Source organism: Saccoglossus kowalevskii, chromosome 16 (assembly GCF_978046115.1).
Source record: "Saccoglossus kowalevskii chromosome 16, keSacKowa6.1, whole genome shotgun sequence".
NCBI lineage: Eukaryota > Metazoa > Hemichordata > Enteropneusta > Harrimaniidae > Saccoglossus > Saccoglossus kowalevskii.
The window spans coordinates 14,977,995-14,996,758 of NC_140656.1; the positions used below are offsets into that span (position 1 = coordinate 14,977,995).

Consider the following 18,764-nt stretch of genomic DNA (forward strand, 5'->3'; position numbering starts at 1 on the left):
TAATGAGCTTATGGTCACAATAACACTGTTACAAAGATGCTTTCAAATGGCATTATTGTAACTTGCAATTGTCTGATGTAGACCAGCTCATTGATCATGACTGATATATGGCGGGTATCATCTATGGAAAAGGATGTGCTCACTCCCGTATTCTATGTATACCACGGAGACACATATCTTTCTCTTACTTGATTTGACTATGTAATGTAGTTGTTCTGTTTTTGTTTTCTATGTATTATTTAAACATGCTCAACAACTCCCATAATTCATCCCATTCCATATTTTTATGTATGTTGTTCCAGTTATTATTCAGCGGTGTCCCCTATCTAATTTGTAGTACGTGTCGTGTAGTATATATATATATATATTCGTAATATATATATATATATTCGTAATGTGCCTGTAACTCATTTTCAAATCGTTACAACATCTACGTGTGATATCGTCTCTGCTGTTGCGTTCTCAAATTTGTCATTGATTGCCTGTCTGGATGCTTATCTATCATAAATATGGTACAGGGAGGGACCGTGCCCTCTGTACTGATTGTTAGAATTCACGTAGCAGTGCCTATTATGGTCGGACATTTTACACACACGGATTCTTGTAAAATACAAAGTGCACAAGAGTAAGTCCCCCTGGTGGCTAAGGGTATTAAATACCAATCCAGATGTTCGTTTTCATTGTGTTTTGAACTAAAGTTGAGAATATGAAGACTCTACTGGTTATACTCTGTGTGGCTACTGTTGCATATGGTAAGAATTGTCCATATAGTAATTGACAACATACAATTTTTGAGTGAGACTTCTCAATCAATCGAGGATGATTACATAAACATAGAAATGTTCAAATATGACCCTTTCTTTATTTTCAAATATGATTATCACATCCCATATTCGTAGAGCATTTCGGTTCAACGTTCCTAATAATATCATCCCAGGGACCATTTTTTTTTTAATGGAAAAATAAACAATATATTCATATTCGTCAAACAATCCGATGCCGGATCCGGAGTTAGGATCCTAATTTTCAAGTTCAACTGGCAACTTGATGGGCTATTGGTGGTGTATTGGTGATGACAAAGGCGTTTCGATACGTTTTACACTAATGTTCTTATACTTCTCGTATTAGCCGACGAAAGATGCGAAAGCATGGGTGGTACCTGTCAGCTTGACAGTCTTGCGTGTGTAAATGGTCACTATCGAAGCGGATTGTGTTCCGGTGGTGCTGACAGGAGATGCTGCGTTCCTAGTAAGTGTCGCGCCTTCTTATTATTGTATCTCAGTCCTAGCGGGGTGCGGTGCTCAATATGAATTGTATTGCACGTTTAAAGCATGTAAACTACTTTGTTTATATTTACAAACACGCTCTGCATGGCGCTTTTACAAAATGGAGAAATATTTTCGTTAGGCTAAAACATACAGATGTTATGTTGGCAAGGAATTGCCGCGGAGTTTGGTAACTACAAACGTCTGAAATTCAAGCTGCAATTTTCGAACAAACCCAAATATCATTTCTGTTTGCGCAGCACTAACGCTCAACAACAAATCTGGTCGTTTTTAAAAGTGTTGGGAAAGGTTTCTGGCTAGATTTTGGCTACTCAATACTACTAGTATTTACACTCATATCCTGTAGCAAGTTGTGTAAACTGTGGAATTAAATCACAGTGACTCAATTGAATTTGAGTTACTTTTGTTAAATTAAAAATAAATCCACTCTTTCTAATCGAGAAGAGCGACACATGTATATTTCATGTACGTCGTCTACGCGTGTGACACACGTCATCGATTTCATACACAATAAACAGTTACGCTTGTCTACCCCCTCGTTGCATGGATATCGGGGGTACCATCATGATCGTTTTGAAAAATGGAGAGTTGTTTATTCTAATTAAATGTGTTATTCCTTTAGCATTTAAAAGTGTTACCCCAACTTTCTTTAGTTGTTCTTCTACTGTAAACTGCGTTATTTTACCTGGAATTAATTTTCGCTAAAAATACTTTTTTTTGGTGCTTTGTAATGGAGTTTATTTTCATTGATTTTTGACGAGTTGAATGTAAAATATAGAAAAAAGGGTATATTCGCTATTACTTTTAGCATTCAAACACGTTCTAAATGTATACAGCCAGAGGTGCATTACTAATGTACCTCTGATACAACTGAATCGCAGATTTAACAATAGGTTAAACAAATGCATTTAAATATGCTGTATTCATTTGCATAGAATTGATTGCGAACGGCAATCCTGTATAATAGGGGTGAACCATTTGAATTTATGGGGTGTCAGCTGGAAGATTGACACCGAGAAAAAAAAGTGGATGAAAGGTGCTGCAGGAAGAAAATTACATTTGGGAGGAAATACAGACAATGCGAACAAATGCAAAGCGGGGAGTCGTCACCTGCGCATGCGTCAGATGGCCATAGCGTGTCATTGTTTACAAACAAGCGTCTGCCCATGAGCCTTTGCGTTTTAGTGTGTGTTGTTACGTCGCTTGGGACTCAATTCCTGCGCGTGCGCAGGTGACGACCCTCTCGCTTTAACCCATTACATCACTGTGTTTATTGCAGGTATTTACTGTGGTGATGTACAGGTGATTACCCGAGCCCAGTGGGAGGCACGAGACCCAATATCCAAAAGCACGATGCCCACACCTGTTGATCTGAGCTTTATACACCATACTGCCGGTAACAGTTGCTATAATATTGATGATTGCTGTGCACAGATGCGTAGTATACAGAACTATCACATGAATGACAACGGTAATTATCTTCGTGTTAATCAAAATGCGGCCCTGGGCAGTCGTTAACTGTCGTGTGCATGCAGCAGATGGCGTTAGCGAGTACTCGTAGTTTACAAACAAGTCTCTGCCTATTCTCGGGGGCGGACATCCGGGCATTTTCACCGCCTGGCAACCCTCACGGTGAAAACAAAGGCCAAAAACTCGCAGAAAACGGTACTTGGGGATGGTTGTTGAGACTCCCCTGAACAGTGTAACAAGATTAGCCCTACGTGTGGAACATATATAAATTTGGTTGTTCAGGATTACTTCAAAGTTGAGTTTGTGTTGTTTTCTCATAGAAATGCATGGTACAGTGGTGCGCGTCTTAGCAACGCGGAACGTCTGTGACGTGGGTCCGCCCCCGAGGATAAGGCGTACAATCCAAACACTGGCGGCGCTCTCACTTCCGTTTCTTTAGTACCGAACAAAGGGAATGGTAATGAGAACGCCACCAGTGTTTGGAGTATGTGTCATCGCTTAAATAGAGTGTACTTTAGGACTCAATTCTCGCCCATGCACTGCTTTCTGCTTTTCACTGTATATATATTTGCATAGCCGCATATATAGTTTAGTTATACTAGGTTTTTGAGAACATGTGAACCTTTTTTATGACCAGGCCGATAAAACATTTACCCCCTGAAGACCATCGAGTTTCATTCAAATCACAGATTGACGGTTGAGAAACCGAGTAGACCTTTTGGTAACTTTCCGTCTCTTTGTTTCCTCCTAAATCTCAAATTGATTTGACTGTTTGCAGGAATGTATTTTGAATAGTATTAGTAGTATGATCACTTCTGTTTGGTATGTGTATTTTATATTGTAAGACATACACATTTTAGGTAGGGAAATTGTGGTGATGGGTCGAAGCAATCTCCCAGGCAGAGTTCTATTTCTAGTACTTTCGGTGTTCTAGCCGCAAGGAACTCTGGGAAGGAGAATGGGGTTGAGATCACATTGACCGTAGTGCAATTATATGTGGGAGATATTCATCCGCTGAGAGATTGTATTGACAAATTTGGTTTCAACCGTCGTCAGAAATTTATAAAAATGTTATATAAACACTTACAGATTTCTGAAATATATGGTATGTCTGTATGTGTATATGTTTCGGTCTTATGCATGCAATTCTGCGATTTATTTGAAGTTCAATATTTTTCTGTAGGGTGGAATGATATCGGATACAGTTTTCTGATTGGTGAAGACGGCAACGCATACGAAGGGCGTGGTTGGGGAGTAGAGGGCGCTCATACTAGTGGTTATAATGATGTTTCACATGGAATGTCATTTATGGGCACATACATGTCTCGCCTGGTAAGTGCACACCTTATAAACTCGCAACAGAGATAACGATTTAGCACACTAGGTCAATGTGTTTCGTGTTTTTAAACACATATTTTATTTTATTCATTTCATTAGCCGAATACTGCAGCCATGGATGCTTGCTACGACCTTTTGCAATGTGGCAAGGACGAAGGGTTCATCACAAGATTTGGTCACTGCATTCAGGGTCATCGTGACGCAGGTACGACGTCATGTCCGGGAGATGCACTTTATAATGACATGCAGTCATGGCCTGAGTATTGTTAAACTGTACTTGGTTGAATAAAAACAATAATCATAATAATTAATTGAATGTGGCACTTGAGTTATATTTCCAGGCACAATTTTTCTTTTCAAACTCGTACGACGTCAGTCGCGCTCATTAGTTCTAAATCTTATTGGAAACTTCGGCATATAACCTAATTTAAAGGGCGGTGGTTGTCGCGCCGCGCATGTGGGACATTTCTGTTAGTGGACAGACTACTTCGACACCTCACAATCACCAAATATTAAAGCTTGGTAGTGTCCCAGTTTGTACTCCATCTTTGTTTATATGAGACCCATATCACACGCATGCGTGGCACGACAACCATCGCCCTTTAACTAATTTTACACTGGGACATACCCTTTCTCATGCCTCGCCCTCTAGAGACGAAGCGCTCCATTAATGCGATGTGAATAGTAAGTTACCTCATTCGCAACTTCGATTTATATATATAATGTACTATATTTTAAATGAGGAAATTACATCACAAACACACATATGGTCCAAACGAGGACAGCTTGCATGTTTAGGGTAGACATTATAAACATATATTACAGGAAATTTATAAATAGACTGTATACTAATTGTATTTCGTGGTGGCCACTTTGCAAGGCTTTAATCGTGAGACACATTCCTGGTAACCACGTGATCGTGCCAACGACTGCAGCGATTGGCTGATCGCATGTTTACTTTGCCACGTTTTTGAGTTGTATGATAGAGTTTGTAAGATTTGTAAGAAAGGAAGGAAGGAGGAAGAAAGGCGTTACCTCCGCTGACTGTTTGGTTGAATAAAGCTTAGTGGCGGATCCAGAGGGGGGGGGGCATGCCCCTCAAACGCATGACGATTCATATCATCTGGATTACGCATAGCTTCTCTGCGATTTACGCTCCGTATATCTTAAGCGAAGCTTGGACCCCCCCAATACATTTTGCTGAAGACGCCACTGATAAAGCTAGTATTCATTTGGGTTGAATATGGTGTCTGTACGTGTAAGTGTTATCAGCCAAGCGAGACAAAGTTCCCCGAACACAACGCAGTGTTCACAACAATCTAGGCAACGAAGCAGAGTTGTCCGATTGAATGACATTGCTCACTCGCATACCAATACCTACGTTTCCCGGGTGTACATCTCAAAGGTAGATTGCCCGTGAAGGGTGTGCAAGCCGAATGGGGTACTCCGATAGTTTAAGTATACGCCCCCCCCCCATTGCACAGCCGAACCCCCCAGTTTTAAGATTTTTTTTTGCGTAAAGAGCCCTCAACGGCGATATTTTTTCGTTTGTTTTTCAAGTAGTTTGGAGCACCTAAAATCTACGTGAGCACCCCCCCCCCACACACACACACAGCGAGTGCAAGCAAAACGTCACCGCTTTAACCATGGCGACAAATATAAACATGTCAATCTGCCAGTATTCGGTAAAAAGAAATCGTATTCTTGTCAAGTCGATTCACAGTCAGTTGGCGTACACGTCATAATAAAATAAATGCGATTACTAATCTACCGATGTTTTAGGCAACATTAAGCCAACCGTTGGCTAAGCGCTAACAAAATTTAGTGGAATTTGTCGTTTCTGGTATGGAAAAATCTCTTGCGTACGAATACGTCAATACGAGAACATAGAACACTTTCCCGCAGTATTGGAAACCGAAATCGTCATGTTATGCCCATACTGAATTGGAATATTATAATCATTTTATAACGATATTGAGATCATGTTTCTTTTCTATTTTATCCATTTATTTTGAATATTAGCTCAAATATAAAAAAGACCAATGACAGATAATATCTAGTTTATACCAAATCTGATCCGTGTTGATTCTTTTCTCTAACAAATAAAAAATTTATAATGTTTTCAGCCGGCTTTTTATTTCGGGACGAATGTTGCGTCGTAGTTCGTATATTCACAGTGGCGAGGCGCAATGACGAGAACTGCTGCTGATGGCTCACTGAAATCATATGTTTTAAAACGTGGTTAAAAGGAATACATGTGGATAATCTTGGACGTGAACGTAAACCGTTATGGTGTCATGAAAAGACACTTAAGGTCTTAAGGCCGGGGAAGATAAAATGTCAGGTAACATCTACACAGCTTCTTCACTGACTCGGATTGCAGCGTGTGTGATAGTAAAACAAGTGATTTCATCGTCAATACGTCATCGTCAATACGTCAAAATTAGTCATGAACTATAAAGTATAATACATTGTAACTGGTTTTTTTAACAATTTGTGAACTTAAAATTCAAAAAGGTCTCATATGGTATCTATTATCCCTTTATATTATGTCTGTGACAGCTTTAGGTGAACCAAAACAAAATTCATGCGACTGACTTAACAAAGTGTGTCCACCTCTTTAATTGTGACAGAAAAAGTGCAGCTCTCCCATCAAATTCCCCCCTCCCCCGTCTCTTGGTAATTTATATCAAGTCCCTTATGGAGGTTCATGGGAGTCACCAAGCATAAAGTATTAAATATAATAGAAAGATGCAATGCAGATCTAAATATGATTAAATCAAATACATTAGGAATAACTTTGAACTGAAATTAAGTTGAAACACTTAATATATAAACCAGTTTGTTTTTGTCTGACACATGTGTGTCTATTTGTTTTGATTTGTGATGTGATGGATGATACTATGTAACTTGCACGTTTATGGGGAGTACTGTAAACCTGCCACAAAAATGATTTATATGATATCGGTAAATGAAGGTTAAAAGTTGCAGCTTAAAATACTTGGCTACTCCGGATTTGAAAAACAATATTAATATTAATCTGTAACCAAAAATCAACTCGAATTATTGTGAATGAAATTTGAGAGTTATCACAGTAGTGTAAATAACCAATATGTATTTTACTTGATAAGACGAGATTTCATTGGCGGAGGAGATGATGACCCTTGCTTACGTCAATATTTGCGTTGACAACTTGGTCTTGTTGACACGCCACTATATCATCTTCTGTCAGAACCCGCCAAGTCACGGCATCGTGAAAACATGTACAAGCCAAGGGAAGAGGATGAGACCGCCGACGACTCAAACAATTTCCCAAACTGTACAGTTGCAACAGATGAGAAGGTGCTCTCATCATTTGACAATGGTCATGATGCGGGAAAGAGGGAGCAATGGGCCAAAAAAGCTGATTTCATGCTTGCATGTATAGGGTATGCTGTCGGCTTAGGTAACGTCTGGAGGTTCCCCTACCTTGCCTACAAAAGTGGTGGAGGTGAGTATGTTCATGGTACTAATCATCAACCTATTTCACCTGATCAAATAGGCATGATATGCATTTAGTTGCGTTACTACATTACCACTTTGTATGAGTTGTATATTTGTCAAAAACTATATTTAAATTATTGATTTATTAGACAATACGACGACCTACAAAATACAGGCTACCTTCAGTGATTTCAGGATTTGTTTTCAAAATAACTATTTTTTTCGATTTTGTTATCATAGTGATCACAATTATCAGTGTGCGTGTGTGTGTGTGTGTGTGTGTGGTGGGGGTGTTCTGCATATAATACACACTGGGAGTGCAACGTTAATGAGTCTGAGATTGAATCAAGTATAGTAGTTACAACCGTGTGTCTGAGCATTGTTTAATCTCGACGACCCCATGACCTCCACTTATTATGTAAATAGTATGATATGCGATATTTAAATAGTATGAGACTCCCTAGTGGAATATGATATGCAGGCCTAGAACGAATGTTGAATATTAAATTGCAACAAAAGATTTAGGATTTATAGCGACGGCAATTCCCATACAGTTACACTGCCATAACCTCACATAGACCATAGTCTATGCACAAGCCAATGTTAACACATAAATAAACACATCCTTAAAGATTGTAATATATTGTGCCAATGCGTATAGACATGTTGTTTTAACGTTTACAGACAATCCATAATTTGTATACGACTGAATGTCTACTTATAACGCAAAAACATTGTCCTCATCCAATCATTTTATTGTATTAAGGTAGAAGTCTAATCAAATTCAGAGAAAAAATTTGCAAACTATAATTAAACAATTGTTACAATTCGAACGCAAACAATTCCCATTCATTTTAATCGTCTTATTTGGGAATTCACCATAAAGATGAATACAATTAACCACGGCAACAAGAAATGACATAACAAATAATAAAATAGAATAAAATAAAATAAGTTATATTGATCTGATAACCCTACTGACATACAGCGTTTTGTCGGCATCACTAGTTATATAAAGTGGAGTTGGGCGTCGCACACGTGATCGGGGCGTGCTAGAATCATGTGCATCACGATCGCAAGATAGGATTTATAGAACATCTGTGATTGGCCAGAAGTTTGCAATGTTGCAAAGTGTGGCACGCGGGCCGAATAACCGCGAATTGTACTGGAAGTTCATGCATGCTCAGACAGTCACCTCACCCATATCTGCTGATGAATGATAATCTACATGATTGTTACAGTAATACGTTATACAATAATTAAACCCGTATAGTACGGTCTTACTGGTGTTCTGATTTAACAATATTCCTTTGTGTGATATGAAGAACCAGCACATACAATTATGTACAGGAAAGACATGGTAGAAGCCTAATCTTAAATGCAAAGTTTTCAATAAATTGTACTCCCTGGAAACATAAGAATATCGACTTTAAAAAGTTGGAGTTACAAGATTAATTTTTCGATAAAATGATGATGGCTGTAAATGAGTGGATGATTTTTCCAGTATTATAACACTTTTACTATATGCTCCTATAGCAGAAATATTTTGCCTTATCTCAACTCGTAGGCTAGTGACTAAGGTTGAAAAAAATCATATAAAACAGTACTCTCTAGCAACATGGAATTATTATATCCATGAATAATTCACCCGTGGCAGCAGAACATGCAAAAATAACCAAAACAGGGTAATTTAACAATTTATTTATTTATTTGTCCTAAAGAATTATTTCAAAAATCTGGGTTTTAAGTGTGTTAAAAAAGTTGTTTTCTATGGATTGTTTTAAAAATAGCGAATCTTGATAAATATTAGCACATGTTTCTCAAAATATATTATCTGTAACACACACAAGAATGCTTTTACATGGTGCCAGGGGACAATCGCTCCATGATTTTACATTATAAACCATTATACATTGTCATGCGATTGATGACCAACTTTCGGAATGACTAGATTGAATACCGTGAGGCTGTCTAGCCGATCACAAACTTGAGAAATACTGGACATACGCAAACAAAACACAAACCCTGGGTGAAACAAGCTGACATTTAGAACTAATATAATTAATGACCAACACCTTAAAAAGTTAATAAACAAAATCATTTGTTTCAGTGAATGTGTGTGTGTGTGTTCTTAGAACACAAATTAAATCTTGGCAAGACTTACGTGTTTGGTTGTAGGGGCTATTACTGTTAACATGTTCGTTGTACCCATAACAACTGGAATATTTAGAGAAACTGTAAATATCTGATTTGTCTATACTTGCCGTCCAACATATTTCTTTTTACAATAGGAGCATTCCTAATACCTTATTTTATAATGCTGATATTTGTCGGCATTCCGTTGCTGTACATGGAACTAGCCCTGGGTCAGTACATTCGACTGGGACCCGTCGGCGCTTTCAAGAAGATCGCTCCATTTCTGAAAGGTATGTTTTTGAGTGTGGTATTACCTCGCGTATCTCACAAACAAACGGTAGTCGCAAACAAACTGTATCTACTAGTATGCGTTCAAAATATATATATTTTTCCATTCAATACTGTGGCTCAACTACTTTTGTCCTGCGACTTTTTTTCCGTAATCTTCTGTGTTTGTTTACATTCTAACATGCGTTGGGCAATCACTGTAATGCGTTACTGTCATCTACCATCGCAATAATTGAACGGAACACAGCAACATTGCTGGTTAACGGCTACTACACGCAATTTGATTGTGGGTCATACCATTAGCAAGGAGAGGCAAACTACATTGTGGGAGGGACATACAATGATTGTGGTAAGTTTGGTATGAACAATTGTTATATGTTATACAGTTTAGTTTCCTATCGCGTATACGGAAAATATTTAAACATTGACGTTGATGTGCAATACATTGGATTTTCTGTGTGGCTACACCGGTCAAGTCCCCATCAACATAACTTTACGATGCAAGTCTGAGGGCATACTTTCCTAGTCCGTGCACTCTGGTCTGGACATGAGCCCTTCATTCTGATTCTATCACAGTTCTGTGGTATTTGGCCCGAGAACACGGTGAACACCGTGTTAGTCAAAGATGGAGTCTGACAAAGAAATTGAGTCATCTCATTTTGTAAACGATTACATTTTGCAAATAAACACTACGATAAAGACTTTCCGTTTTCGACATTGTAAAATTCATTCGTTTTGGGGGGAAAAAACAAAATAAAAAACTAATTTTGACAAGATAATTCAGAAATTTATTTTATTTGTTTAGTAGGATCTTTATTAACTGATACATGGCCATCGGCCCAAAACAGTAAATACAAAATATTTAAATTATTTACAATATTTCAGCGGCTTCCCTCCTAAGTTTCATAGCATTAAATACAAACGCAGCTAAACGCTGTAGTACATCATTTTGAGTTTTCAGTAATTCGATAAATTTATTTACAGTTGGTGGGGTGCAGTAGTAGTGTGGGATATAGAGGCATCTAATGTAGTTATAAAAATTACAAACTAATAAAAAATGGAACTCGTTTTCAATAGAATTCGTATTGCAAAGCTCGCACGTACGTTGATTTCTTTCAAGATGACCTCTGTCTTTTTCAATTCGTAAACAATGTGATGAACATCGTAGTCGAGATAGTGATTGCATATGGGTTCGAATATGAACAGAAAACAAATATCTTTCTGATTCTATGGTAGTTTTAAATTGACAGTAAGTATCTAACTTGTCTAAAGTACACAAGTCAGCCCGCCATACCAAAGAAAGATACTGTTTGAATCGTTCCACGAATGTATTTATAAAAACATTAACATTTCCAACTTCTTGTGCAAGCCAAGCATCATTCATATTACAAATGGAAAGTAAATTTTAGATGTCACTGATCCAGGTGTGTTTTGTTCTGGTTCCCGACCTTTCGATATTGTATAGCATATTGTAACATTTTTTGGGGTACCTTAAATTTGGCATGGAAATTAATTTTGCCCAATATTTAATACAGCGTTTTGCTGAGTACAGATAGATAGGATATCTCCCACATTCTCCTAGAATACTACTATTTGGTGATATATTTGAAACACCAAGAAACATTCTGCAGGCAAGATATTGAACTCGTTCTAGACATTTACACTCTCTAAAACCCCAGATTTCCGTCCCATACGTTAGTATTGGTTATATTATTGTATCAAAGACCTTAAAATTTATTTTCAAAATAATTCATAACGAAATGTATTCCTATGCACCCATGGATAATTTTCGTAATTACCTATTACACACAAATATTACAGAAAAAAAGATAATTTGATGTATTCTCTATATTATTTGTCTTGAATTGTGACTGAAAGAAGCTGAATGAAATTACAAACTATGTAGTGTTAATCAACTCATGTATGAACAAGAACTTTAATAAATATGATTTTACTCTGTAAAAATACTGTATTTTTCTGCATAAAAACGAAAGAATTTCACAATGTTGAAAACGGAAAGTCCTTCTCTCGCAGTGTTAACTGAAACTTATAAGCGAACAGATCTTACAACGAATAAATTTTCAATTTTTCTCAGAGTCAAATCTTTCCTCTATATTATATTTTAAATTGATATATTATTATCACTTCACAAGTACAGAACGAGATAAGAACTGTTCAGCTTGTACCTACTATCCACATACATGTGCAAAATATTGGAATAGTGGTTTCACCAGTAAACGATCGAGATCAACTGTGATGATAAACTATCCTATAATGAGGGTCGGCAAGGGGTATTTTTCGTAGACTGTAATCAATTGTTTTTATTTTCGTAGTAATGTAATTTAAATAAATAAAAAACGTAAATTCGTAGACATGGTCAAGGTGAAATATGTAATCAGCTATTTTATTCGTCTGTAATTTGATATTTATTTGTTGTAAGCGTATAAAGCATTTTCCAAATTAAATGTCGTAATTCGTACGCAATTTCCAATTTTGATTCTTAAACACAAATCATCAAAAATATTATAGAAATGTAATTAGGAATTTTCTTTGTCTGTAAATTGTAAAAACCTAATTTTAATCATGTAAATGGAACTTTCATTTTATTTCCTGTAAAAACGTAAAATGCCGTTTTTATTTCCTGTAACCTGTCCCCCTTACCCCTTATAATAGTGTGTCATTTTATTTAGATCACGTGGTGTGTAACACGAAACACATTGTAAAAGGAATTAAAAAAATGAAATTATAATAAAATCTAAGCTACGAAAACAAAAGGTTGAGTGTGCCACTAATGTATGATTAGCCAATTAGCTTGCAATATTGCGAATTTTGGTGTTCCATTCATTATTGTGGCGACAATAAGTTATCATGGTGTCCCACATATTCAAGATATTCAATTATATAACAGTTGCGTTATAACTTGATCACAGGTACTGGTGTGGCTACAGTTGTTATGACGTATTTGTTGTGTACGTACTACAACGTCATCATGGCCTGGGCATTGTTCTATCTCGTCGCATCTTTCGTAAGTCCGTTACCTTACGGAACATGTGGTAACTGGTGGAATACAGATAAGTGTTTCTCGTACGAAGACTTGGAGAATCTTGGTGAAAATGAAACTCAGCCTAATAATAGCATACCTCCAACACAGGAATATTTTGAGTGAGTACAATAGACGCAAATATACACTAGCGAAAAATGGCAATATTTTTCTGTAAATAACCCTCGATTTTGGTCTTATCAAAAACAAGTTGTAGCAGAGGCATGACTAAATGTTCGAATGTGCTTAGCACGTGACGTAATAATGGATTTATAATATAAAGGTATGCAAATTCGATATCTATATGTACGTGGATATGCGATGAAAACCGTATTCCGCGTGCGCGTTAACGCATTTCTAACCAATGGCATCACAGAACGTATCGGGCGCTTGGAAGTTGGGTTGTGTGAACACAAATAGGCGAGACATGCTTTGCGAATTTGCAAGGATAATAGTCACAAACAGCCCGAGACGAACACTATAAACCAGTTCTTTTGCATTAGCATTTAAGTTTGTTGAGCGATTTTGTGACCATTTCGTAAATCGCGTGTATCTTCAAATTTCGTCAGATTTGCATCCCATATCACACAACTTGCATACCATAAACGTATAATGCATTTGCTCAACAGCCACAGAGTACTCCAAATCAGCTCCGGTTTAGAAGACTTTGGCTCTATGGTATGGGAATTGTTCCTCTTCCTCAGTATTGCCTGGATCCTGGTATATCTTTGCATATGGAAAGGAATTAAACTGTCCGGAAAAGTAAGTTATAACTTTAAATATCTTTGAGGATAATTAAATACTTGTGTTTGAAAATTACAATATATATGGTAAAATAAAAAAGTTAGTTTGGCAGCAACGATCAAAATTCGTATGATGAATAAAAATAAAATGCAAATGCGTTTTAATTATTGCATACATTTCAAGTGCAAGTGCATTTTGAACATAAAATTGGCGTACATCTATACATTAAGACATTGTTAATTTGTATCATTTGTACCATTTATACACACATAGTGTGCTAACATTGTACCCACTTTCCGTATAGGAATACACAGTATTTAAAACCACTGTACACACGCACTGATGCGCTTTGTTCATATCGTTGTAAGAGGGCAACATAGATTTGTTGTTTTGTTTAACGTTTAAATTTCGCAACTCGAATTTTAATTAGCGTGTTCCCCGTAACTCGAAGGTCTGATAACATGCTAATTAAACATCGAGCTACAATACGGGCGTGATTTTTCAAAAGTGGGCGTGGTCATGTGTGTAGCTCGAAACTCGATGTCCGTAACTCGAACAATTCAGCATCTCCTTGACGTTGACCCAACTAACGTATTACAGCTATGTATGACGAGTCATAGCTTTACATGGTCCATCCTTTTTTACATTATGTTCATTTCCAGATTGTGTATTTTACTGCCACCTTCCCTTACTTTGTATTCGTTGTACTGCTGATATATGCATGTACGTTGCCAGGAGCAGTTGATGGCATCAAATACTTTCTACAACCTGACTGGGAAATGCTACTAGACCCTGCGGTGAGTTTAAACCTATTGTACATTTCGTACACATTACTAGCTATTTCTGACGCGTACATAATGTTTACTTCGAGACAGGTGCATTTAATTTGCGTACCATAATAATTTAAGCCGTTTTAAGTGAAACAAACTAGAAGAAAATATACCCAATTAACTTATGACATAGGTTAATATTGACTTATTCTAAATTCACGTGCCAAAAATAACCCCAAATTGCTATAAATGTGATACTTCATTAATTGAATAATTCAGATTTTAAGGAGCATCACATCTCAGAAATGTAATACTTACTGAACTTGAAGTACACGTACGCGTTTCGTGCATTTTTATTAACAAAATATGGCACACTTTTTATTTGCTCTGGCACAATATTCGACATCTGAAATGAAAGAAAAGAACAAGAACTGATGTCCCTTTTAATTTTATTTGATCACGATTCAGATATGTATCTCGAATGGAGATAGCAAAACGTAGAAACTGCCAAGTAGTATATTTTGTAACACATATTATAAATGACATTGACAAGGTAACTGTGGATACCTGTGTCATCAGTGTAAACACCCCGGTACTATTTGGTCTCTGTACGTATACTCATTGGTCAAGTAATTGTATTTATCCAGAACATCATGGATCAATATCATTTTCACATTTAACAGGTGTGGACGGCTGCAGCGGCCCAGAATTTCAACTCGATTGGTATAGGATTTGGAACACTTATAGCCATGTCTAGTTACAACAAATTTAACAATAATATATTTGCGTAAGTTATCATGTTATACTATACAAGACCCAATATATTGTAATGAAAATGACACATTACATTCATAAAATAGGCATATTTATTACGATGACGAATAAACCCGTTTGAAGTTAGAAATATACTTAATATGTACCTACTTGCCCCAGGCATATAAATTGCATGTAGTTTGCTTTTGGCACATATCAACGCTAAATGGCGGGGTAAGATCATTTAGGTTTAAAAAATATTCAACAATTATTTGGTCATGCTGAAGAAATGAGAAGGGAGTTTTCGTATCTTACTTTAGCAATAATCTTAATATTCTAATTTCAGTGACGTCATGACAGTATCATTAATAAATGCTGGGACGAGCCTGTTAGCAGCGTTCACCATTTTTGCCATCTTGGGATACATGGCGTACGTTGCTGGTCCGGGCGTGACTGTAGATGACGTAGTCACTGATGGTAAGAATCCCACGCACCCCTGTTACACAGACAGCATATATTTTATATCGAAATACGCGTGTGCATACTCTTTCTGTAAGTGTCTCCCTCTAGCGACGAAGCGCTGTTGTGGCGTCAAAAGGTGTCACCTCACACGAGAACGGTCATGGGAGGCCGGCGTTAACGAAGCTGTGCGAGTCGAACTATGTAATCATTATCCATATCATACTTCTGTAGGTCCCGGTCTTGTGTTTGTTTCTGTACCAACGGCTTTTCCCGAAATGCCTGCCGGGAATCTTTGGTCATTTCTGTTCTTCTTCATGTTATGCTGCTTGGCACTGGACAGCCAGGTACTGTTACGTATTAGCAAAATATATCTGTAATTGCTCTATTTGAAATACCAAACTACTACTTTAAAATACTCTAATTTGAATGCCTTGTTTCTGTACTCGATACACGCCCAAGATTACAATACCATTTTCGTATTGGGTATCGAATGTTTATGCCAATATTAATCTTACACTTGTGAAATAACAAGAAAATGAGGGAATGGTGATCTATCTTAATGTAGCATACTGCTAGGACGCACATAAGTAATATCGATGAAAAATTGTGTCATTTCCGATAATTCATTGCGTTCGTTTAATTTAACATCAAAAAAACCCGTAGATCTTTAACCGCGACTTCTACCAACAATGCCGTAGCACCAATGGTCGTGACACGTCATACACATCTCTCTGTAGTTTGCCATGACGGAGGTAGTGATCACAACAATCATGGACGCCTATCCAACATTGGTAAAGAAATATTTGAGGCGTAAAGAACTGTTAGTTCTAATTGTGGTTGTAATTGCTTTCTGTGTCGGTCTTCCAACTATCTTTGAGGTATGTTCAAACACTGTTGAATGATAATATAATAGTAATGACCAATGTTGTATGCTGTTATACCAGCGTATTATAGCATTGTACTTGTACTTCAACCACAGCAACCGAGGTGAAACTAAGGAGAGCACGATAATTCTCCATGACAATGGACAGTTTTAATAAGTTGCACCCTGTAGCGAGGAAGCGCTTTCGTGACTGACTACATTGCTTAACCAAATTGACTCCATGTCGACGTCACAGAAACTTTATTTAGACTCTTGTTTCTAAAAAAATATACCTGATTCCAGGTCTCATTTCTGGGTCACAATGATCATTTTTCAGTCATAATTCATATACATAAGCCCGACACAAATGAATTGAATTGGTAATTTCAGGGTGGCATGTATTGGTTTCAAATCATGGATTGGTACACAGCAGTTATTGCAGTCATCATCATAGCCACGTTCGAGGTCATAGCCATATCATACATATACGGTGAGAATATACTTCTGTGTTCTACTTGATGCAATGAACATAGTTACCTCCATGTACAGATGCTAATATTTGCTCAAAACGTGAAAGAAATGTTTCATATAGTCGCAGTTTTGATGTGTCTGATATTCATAACCTTTTTTTTTTCTTTCTTTTTTTTCAGGAGCTGGACGATTATCACGCAATGTCAAAGAAATGATGGGTGAACTTCCAAACATATTCTTCAGAGTATGTTGGTGGGTTATTTCCCCCATATTGTGTGGAGTAAGTAGTTGTGTTTTATGTGGTGTGTATAACTGGGATGAAACTATTGTTTTTATATGGTGTTCATAACACTGGAGCGATAATTTTGTGGTGGTGTCATTGGAATGATATTCTATCGGTGTATATAACCGTGGCTTGATACTATTGTTCTTCCTTTATTCTCAGTTTATATTCATCTCTAATTGTGCGTCATATGAGGTTGTGACGTATGGTGACTACGTGTATCCAGACTGGGTGGAACTCTTTGGATGGATGGTTACATCTATGTCTATTGTATGGATACCACTGGGTATGGTGCACTCACTCGTCGTGTCCAAGGGAAACTTAAAGGAAGTAAGTTTTCATAGCGTTAGTTTATAATCATTTTTTTTTTCGCGTTAGGATTTTTAGAATTATAAAATTATTCAATTATTTATTTTTCAGCGGTTTATTGATACATTGACACCTAAAGTAGAAGAAACAAAGCAACCTGAAGAACTGGATGAAAAACTGGATACCGCGAATGATAACGCCTCCTTTGAGGATGATGATATCAAGGTCACTGCAACTAGACTGTAAACTGATTAATTTGAAGTAAATAAAATTAAATGTGTTTTTTAGGATTGGGATGAAAAGTTTCAATTATTTGTGGATATGTTTACGAATCAGCCTGTTGAAGAAGGTTAAGATGCGTTGTTTTATGTGTATGTTAAATATCCATGAACAGATTACTTTGCCCGCACGTGTATAATGTTTTGTTCATTGGTTGAAAGTCAGTTGACGACCATTTGAAGGGTTGAGCACTTATTGCGTGTATTGCTTGCATTGATGACATAGCAGCTTTTCCGTAATGTATGACAGCGATTTGACAAACAATGCAGAAGTTGCTTTGTTATTAACACCCTTAATTTCCAATTGATGTTGTTTATGATTTCTAATTCAAGTAACATAACCATGGCACGTGGCACATGACATCAAATAAAAACAATGCGAACAGCAGATCAACAACGTTTCAATTCCACTTTACTCTGAAGTTACAGTGATATGATGAGAATCCAAAAGTAGTTGAAACATAATTGTAACGCCATAAAACTTATAAATTATGTTTGCCGCTATTTAAGATTTTGTTTACCCATTTCTTTGAATGTCAGAATCGAATGTCGTCACGAATAATTATTCACCTGGTGTAATGATTAGTGACGTCATTTGAAACGTTTTTTCCCAACTCTAACCATAAACTATTGCACAATATTGGTTCATATACACCTGTTTCAGGGAAAGACAAATCATTCATATATTATACCAAATTACCAAGTCATTTGATACTGGCAGTTTCCTTTTATGGTAAAATCTGAACATTTTCAGTAGAACTATTTGAACTATTCAGAACTATTAACTCCTT

The 18,764-nt window shown here is 36.9% G+C and overlaps 2 protein-coding genes across 2 annotated transcripts; both read left to right on the forward strand.

Annotated features, from left to right (window-relative positions):
- The first annotated feature begins 679 nt into the window (after positions 1–679).
- Positions 680–4,405, forward strand: LOC100376802 (peptidoglycan recognition protein 1-like). Its single transcript, XM_002730460.3, has 5 exons — positions 680–752; positions 1,129–1,248; positions 2,566–2,757; positions 3,940–4,088; positions 4,194–4,405. Exons 1-5 carry the CDS (start codon positions 707–709, stop codon positions 4,362–4,364), a joined length of 678 nt encoding a protein of 225 aa, XP_002730506.1. The 5' UTR covers positions 680–706; the 3' UTR covers positions 4,365–4,405.
- A 2,930-nt stretch (positions 4,406–7,335) lies between these two features.
- LOC100313675 (neurotransmitter transporter-like protein) lies at positions 7,336–17,982 on the forward strand. Its single transcript, NM_001168134.1, is given in 13 exon segments — positions 7,336–7,584; positions 9,869–10,003; positions 12,932–13,163; positions 13,671–13,803; positions 14,448–14,582; positions 15,239–15,342; positions 15,655–15,785; positions 16,002–16,114; positions 16,508–16,648; positions 17,023–17,122; positions 17,283–17,383; positions 17,549–17,716; positions 17,807–17,982. Coding segments are annotated over 13 exon segments (1,857 nt in total). The 5' UTR covers positions 7,336–7,355; the 3' UTR covers positions 17,942–17,982.
- The last annotated feature ends 782 nt before the right edge of the window (positions 17,983–18,764 follow it).